The sequence below is a fragment of the Callorhinus ursinus genome, unplaced genomic scaffold, assembly GCF_003265705.2.
Source record: "Callorhinus ursinus isolate GAN/ISIS: 27379988/994484 unplaced genomic scaffold, GSC_fseal_2.0 scaffold95, whole genome shotgun sequence".
Classification (NCBI taxonomy): domain Eukaryota; kingdom Metazoa; phylum Chordata; class Mammalia; order Carnivora; family Otariidae; genus Callorhinus; species Callorhinus ursinus.
Genome location: NW_027397157.1, coordinates 2065224 through 2072715, shown reverse-complemented (window position 1 = coordinate 2072715; position 7492 = coordinate 2065224). Strand labels below are relative to the sequence as shown.

The window sequence follows — 7492 nt, the reverse complement described above, 5'->3', positions numbered from 1 at the left end:
CTGAGGGTTCTAGAGGGGAGGGGGGTGGGGGGATGGGTTCGCCTGGTGATGGGTATTAAAGAGGGCACGTTCAGGTGCCTGGGTGGCTCAGTTGGTTGAGCGACTGCCTTCGGCTCAGGTCATGATCCTGGAGTCCCGGGATCGAGTCCCGCATCGAGTCCCGCATCGGGCTCCCTGCTCGGCAGGGAGTCTGCTTCTCCCTCTGACCCTCTCCCCTCTCGTGCTCTCTATCTCATTCTCTCTCTCAAATAAATAAATAAAATCTTTAAAAAAAATAAATAAAGAGGGCACGTTCTGCGTGGAGCACTGGGTGTTAGGCACAAACAATGAATCATGGAACACTACATCAAAAACTAATGATGTAATGTATGGTGATTAACAAAACAATAAAAAATTAAAATAAAAAAAGAATAGTGGGCCTGGCCTCCTCCTTCTCCCTCCCATTTTAGGTTTTTTCATCCCTTGGCAGCTTTGCATGAAGACAGCATGAAAAAGCAAAGATGTGCTTCTTTTCAGTGAGTGCTAATTCTGGAACATTGTCCAGGGGACCATTTCTTGGATGTTGAAGGTGACAAAATATACCTGAAGTGGGACTGTCTGCCTCTGAGCTTGGGAAACTACAATAGGCTCTCGGGGCACCTGGGTGGCTCAGTTAGTTAAGCGTCTGCCTTCGGCCCAGGTCATGATCCCAGGGTCCTGGAATTGAGTCCCACATCGGGCTCCCTGCTCAGCGGGAACCTGCTTCTCCCTCTCTCCCCCTCTGCTTGTGCTCTGTCAAATAAAGTCTTAAAAAAAATAGGCTCTCTTGGGCTGGGGGTGGGGATGGGAAAACAGAGAAGAACCTCTTTTTGACCTTCCTGGAGCCCCTTCTTCTGTCTTTGAACCACAATGATTCTTATTTCCCCAATCCCTTCCACAAAATGGAGAGCAGTGAACAGAATTCAGAATTTGGCTGTCACATTCCCTTAACAGCCCTGAGTAGCCTCTTAGGAAGTTTCTCTCCTAGTCCATGGCTGTTGAGCTCCTTGGCATGAATGGAATATGGCCCTGCCTGGAAACACACTGCTCTCTCATTAGAGACTCACCCCTTCCCATCTTGCACAGGGATATGCTCCAAACTGGGGGGGCGGGGATGAGGATTGTTGAAGACGGGGAGCGGGGGGGGGGGATGTGGAAGATTGTGTGGTCCTATAAACCAGCATGGGCACTTGGAAAACTGCGGTGTGCATGGCCTATTGATGGTAACTCGGGACTAAGGGCTACTATGTTATGAAAGGAGGCCTCTTTGACATTCTGTTTGAATGCCATTCCCTTAGCAATTCACATGCATGACCCACTTATCACATGAGGCACTCAAAACCCATAGTTTATTTATTTGCAACTTTATTGAAAATACAACATACCCTACAAGAACAACAGGCACTGGTTTTGTTCAGTTATTCAATTCATTTAACAGCTATTTGAAGAATTACTTGATGTGCTATGCACAATTTATATCTGGCAGAAAAAATACTTTGGAAAAATTGTCATAAAGACCATACTTCAGAAAATGGGACCTGCGAAACGACCATTGATGACAGGGGCCCATGCCATGCCTACAGGGGCCAGAGCAAAGGGAGGTACCGGTGGTAGAGGTGGCATAGGCATCATGGGTGGTCCAGGGGGCAGAGGTGGCCCACGGAACACAGGTGGCAGGGGTGGCCCAGGAGGCATGAACACCCGAGGCACCAGAGGAACCCATCTCCACCCGGCCTCTAGAATGGGGGTTGCACGATAAGGCCCATCAAAGATCACTCCCACAGGAGGCCCGAAGGCAATGGGGGCCAGATTTCTAAACATCAGGGCCCTCTGGTGTCTTCTCCACTTGGCCCTTCTGTTCTGAAACCAGACCTTCAATCATAGGGAAAAAAAGGATTGGTTTAGTACATTGAACAGTTAATGTCATAATAAGAAAACACACAACATGCAATGCTGCCACCGAACTTTTAAATTGCAGCAGGACAAAGTATTTTCTTATCGCTAAAATACCTTGAGAAAGCAAACCACATACCTCCCCTCAGCTAACCCTTAGTGAGCCATGGCTAGTCCAGACTTGGGCACATTGATTTGTCTCTCTTCCCATTTTTAGTATTCTTTAGATTCCCCCCAACCCCGGGTCTTGGATGTAAGTCTAAGTGATAAAGTGCACTGGTTCCCTGACGTTTACGCCCATGCCTGGCAACAGGGTAAAGAGACACTGGATCATCAGCTGTTGGGAGAAGTGTCACCCTGGTTAGGGGGGAGGCTGAGCATGGTATAAAGGTGACCTGATGTGAAGTCATGCTGATGGGACCACCCCCTTTTCGAAACACTCCTCTTCAGTCTGAAGTTACTAATCTGTAGGAGCACACTGCAGTTTTAGACAGAAAATTTCCTTCAGTGATGTTGAAGGGACCATTCTTCTAAACCTCGTGAGAATTAAACAGGTGGTATGTCAAAGGAGGCCTGATCATGGGGTCCCAGGGACTGCCCTGGACATCAGAGTTGCTGAGGGCCCTTGACGCTGTTTTGCTATTTTAGCCTTTAGTGTTCAGGAAAAGTTTAACTTAACTGAATCCAAATTCAATAAACTTAAAATTTTTTCCCCACATAAGAGACTGGGTACCCCATTGTCATGACTATCAATTTTGCATGCTCCCATCTACCTTATACCCTCCAAACCTCCCTGGGCTCAGGAGCAGGTCAGCTCTTTCAGCTCTAACTACAGTTCTAGGATCCTGGACAGAAACTACTGTTACCCAGAGGGGTGGGGCACCTTAGGCCCTGACAGCACCACTCCTTAACCAAGGAGACTCCAATCCCATCACTCATTCCTAAGGCCGGAAGGTCCAATTATGCATTTAAGGAAGAAGTGCAACAACAATGGGGGGGTAGGGCTCACAAAAGAGGCTCCTCTCTGAGTGTTTGCCAACTATTAACAAACAAACAGACGAAAAAGTTGTCAATTAGACTTTACTGTCCTCTTGGCATACTAGTTAATAGGGTTTACATTGTATTTAATCCTTTTGCAAGTTCCCAAACTGCAGTATTTTATTTTATTTTTTTTTAAGATTTTATTTATTATTTATTTTTGAGAGAGTGAGAATGAGAGAGAGAGAGAGAGAGAGTACATGAGAGGGGGGAGGGTCAGAGGGAGAAGCAGACTCCCTGTTGAGCAGGGAGCCCGATGCGGGACTTGATCCCAGGACTCCAGGATCATGACCTGAGCCGAAGGCAGTCGCTTAACCAACTGAACCACCCAGGCGCCCCCCAAACTGTAGTATTTTAATTGAGACAAAGGGCCTCTTCTCTCTGTGGGCAGCTACCTTTTCTCCCTTCCATCTTAGGATTTGGGGTCCTGCTGCATGTATATATAGTCTGAAAAAAAGCCAGTGTAGTAGAGCTCATTTGGAAGAGATTTGAACGTATCAGTGGTGAAATCTCCCTAAACATAAATAAAGCCCACATCTGGCAAATTTTGCTACGGGCCAATATTAGGTCCATATTCCCAATACTGGTTTCATAAAAGAGATCTACTATATTTGCAAAAGGTGGGGGGAAGCATCTATTATAAAGTTTCTTGGGAGGAAATTCATGCTGCAGAGCTTGAAAATATGTGAGAGCATAGTCTTCTTCCCCGTTTGGATTTTCTGGCTCATTTCCCCTTCAGAAATCGATTGAGAGGACTACATAAACCCAGGGAGGGGGAAAAGCAACTCAGCAAACCTTGTTTTTATTTTCCTCTGAGATTACTTTGCCTGCCTGAGAAAGTAGAGGACTTGTCCTATTTCTTTGATGTACCTATGATTTTCTATGACCTCAAATAGTCACCTATTTGAGCCCATGACCAACAAATTAATAATCACTTCCTGAAAAGTGCTTTAAATTAACACACGTGGGGCGCCTGGGTGGCTCAGTCGGTAAAGCGTCTGCCTTCTGCTCAGGTCATGATTCCAGGGTCCTGGGATCGAGCCCCACATTGAACTCCCTGCTCCGGGGGAGCCTGCTTCTCCCTCTCCCTTTGCCTGCTTCTCCCCCTGCTTGTGCTCTCTCTCTTTCTGTCAAATAAATAAATAAACAAGGGTTGCCTGGGTGGCTCCGTGTTAAGCGTCTGTCTTTGGCTCAGGTGATGATCCCAGTGTCCTGGGATCAAGCCCTGCATCAGGCTCTCTGTTCCGCGGGAAGCCTGCTTCTCCCTCTCCCATTTCCCCTGCTTGTGTTCCCTCTCTCGCTGTGTCCCTCTCTCTGTCAAATAAATAAATAAAACCTTTAAAATAAATAAATAAAGTCTTAAAAAAATAAATTAACACAAGAATCTGGCCTGAAATGAGAACACCCTCAAAATCAGATTCCAGAAAACCCACCTTTTCAAAATATTACCACCAAAAAGGGAAAAAAAAGTCTTAGAGTATTAAAGATTCCTCATGAGAATATTCATTTATACACTTGGTAGCTTCATAAAGTTGAATTTGTGTGACATGTACAATGCATATATTTGAATGTATACAATACTTCTCTAAACTTTCACCTCTTCTTAGGTCAGTGGAACTTTATTAAAATCGGTTCCCTTTTGTGGTTCCATTCATTAAGACAATTTTCCTTTCCCCATTACTACCATAATCCTAATATTTTAGTAATGTTTCAGGCAGACATCAGAGTCTTCCAAAAAATTTAAATTTAAGGCTGTCACTCTCTATGCTGCTTTACAAAACACTTACAAAATGGCAGTAGGACCAGGCACTTGGGACTTTTAAGCTACCCTCCCACCCCAGTTTCAGTTTACTAAACATATATTAGTTACTCATGCACTGTGTTCTGTGTGTGAATTACTCTGTTACTCCAGTGTCTGAGTATTTATAAATTCACTCATTTCGCCAAGAGCTTATACCTGGTTTTAAATATTTCAAATAATTTAGTATGGTTAAACCTTCTTTTAACCAAGCTCTTCAGTGCATTAATTTGTAACTTCCCAGGTGGGATTGAGCCCCAACATGATCCTATGTAGAAATATTCCTTTAGAGAGGACTAACATCCTTCCTGAAAGATACCAGTATTAAAAGGAGGTGAACTTTATTGGGAGAAAAGTGTGTGTGTGTGTGTGTGTATGGGTGGGGGAGAAGTGTGTTCGATTTTTTTTTTCTGTTAGGAAATCATATTTCCTCTGGTAATGGGAAATTTCCAGAATCTCCAGCTTACCTGTCCCATTTCCCACCCCCAAGGCACAAAACTTATTTGTGAAACATGGAAAGGCAGCAAACCACACCAACTTCACAATGTCCAGGACAAAACCTCAAGTATGTTTTAGACTGGCGGCCCTGTGCCAAGTGCTCTTTTAAGATTTACTGACCTGCACTCTGGCTTCAGTCAAATTCAGACGTCTGGCAATCTCTTCTCTGACGGAGGAAAATTGCAAATGTTCAGTATTTGGAGTTGTGGATAAAATGAAATATGTCATGTATATTATTTCTACCCCCCTCCCAGTGCAGTTTTCTGTAATACAGCTTGAGGCTTGCTTTAGGGAGTTTTGCCACGGAAAACTTATCTTTATTAAATAGGATAGAAAAAGGGAATATATATGAAAGTTCCCGGTAGTGTGTCTGTTAGTTGAATATGACTCCGTCAATTTTTCTCTTTGTGAAACAGCAGAGAACAACCCTGGAAATCGTTTCTTGGGAGGTCCCTCTGTGAAAATAAAACGCCAAAAGCCTCCAAAGCGGAGTTTTGAACCAGAGTATTTGTTGTAAAGGAAGGGTTTATTGTAAAGGAAGAGGGGACCTCTCAAGGAGGAACTCCGAACCATCGGCCAAGCACTCAAGGGAGACTTTTTTTTTTTCTCTTTGGCTGGCGAAGGCTGAATACAGCAGAACCCGAAAACGTGCCCCGAAACCTCACACCGATACGTCCGGGTCCCCCATTCCCGCCGGACAAGAATAGGCCTGCCCCTCCGTACACTCCCGCGATCCGACAACAAGCGTTCTCTGCTTGCTGGCTTTTAAACGCTCGAAACTCTGCCGCCAGGAAATAGCGCTCCACGTGGCAGGGCCGAGACTACCGTGAGGCGAGTGAGGAGCTCGCCTCGTGTGCAAAATTTTTAAATGCGCGAAAAAACCGAGCAATCACGATAAATATTCTAATGCAGTAGTCAAAATACAAATATTAATGCAAAAAACTCACGATGAGCAAATTACCAAAATTTTAAATAAAAGCGGGATCCGCCCTCCCTTACTCGCTTCACCCTAGTTCCGCTACTGTCTCACTGCCCCGCAAGCTCTCTTAAGCACTGCCTCAAGCCCTGGGAGCAAGGACGGACCCTGGCGCCCTCGAACCCCCTAGGCGGCTTTTGGGTCAGGGGAGGAGGAAAAGGGTCCCGGGAAAAAGCCCAAGACTCCCGAGGCCCCTGGAGAACTGCGCGCCGAAGGGAGCAGCCACTTACCTTGCGAACACGTCGGGGTACTGAGTGCGACGGAAAACGCCCTCCAGCTCCTGCAGCTGCAGCTGGGTGAATGCGGTGCGGTAGCGGCGCTGCTTCCTCTCCGCGATCAGTGGCCCCTGCACGGCCAGGGGGGCCGGCTCCTCCTGCTGCTGCGGGGGCTCCAAGTCGCCCCCAACGCCGCCCTCCTGATTTTCGTCGTTCGAGGAGCTCGGCTCTCCCGCGTTAACGCCGTCGGCCGCCGCCGCCGCCGCCGCCGCCGCTTCGCGCTCAGGTTCGGACCGCGTATCCTCCTCTCCTCCCGTTAGAATCAATGAGCTCAACGTTGGCTTCGCATCTGCGAAAGGAAAAAAGCAAAAGAGAGGCCGGAGCGTCGGAGCCCACGCTGCGTGGGCTGGGGAGGCGTGGGGTCGCGATGGAAGATAGAGGGCGACAGCCGCGCCGCGGCCCATCCACCCGATCCTCCCAGGGAAGTTCCTCTCCTGGAGTCGGCCAAAGCACCTGTCCCCGTCTAGGCACTGACCATACTGTTCCTCCTCCTCCTCTTCGCCCCCCAGGTTGCGGTAGCTGGGGTTGCACCCGAAATCACGCTCCATGCCCACAGTGCTGTCGATGATGCCTAGCGCATCCACAAATTCTTCGCTAGGGTCGGTGGCGATCCCTGGGTGGCGGCGGCGGGAGCTGGGACTAACCGCCCCGTGGGGCGCGCTTTTGGCGCCGGGACCTCTTCTGGCGCCGAAACTGAGACTTGCGCGCCTTATATAGGGGGTACGTTGCCTTCCGCAAGTTCAAAGTGTACGCGCTCGCGTCGGTTAGACGCCGTCTATTAGCGTTCACATCACTCCTAGGTGGTGTCGGTGGGACCTGACGGGGGCGCACTGGCGGCTGGGGCGTGTAAGTAAAATAGGGCGAGTGTTTGCGAGAATGGGCATGCTTGTGTGGGGAACTGTGACTCCAAATTGCAATTTAACTGACTACTCCCAACTCGGACGAAATATGTGATTGGAGGATGGGGCTGTGCTGGATCGAGAAAGTCATTTTGGG

The 7492-nt window shown here is 47.8% G+C and overlaps 1 protein-coding gene across 1 annotated transcript; it reads right to left on the bottom strand.

Annotated features, from left to right (window-relative positions):
* Positions 1-1386: 1386 nt before the first annotated feature.
* Positions 1387-7163, bottom strand: ESX1 (ESX homeobox 1). The gene is made up of 4 exons (XM_025865127.2): positions 6972-7163; positions 6452-6785; positions 5366-5411; positions 1387-1890 (listed from the first exon to the last, which is right to left on the bottom strand). The coding sequence occupies exons 1-4, from the start codon at positions 7042-7044 to the stop codon at positions 1543-1545; spliced, it is 801 nt and encodes a 266-aa protein (XP_025720912.1). The 5' UTR covers positions 7045-7163; the 3' UTR covers positions 1387-1542.
* Positions 7164-7492: the final 329 nt, after the last annotated feature.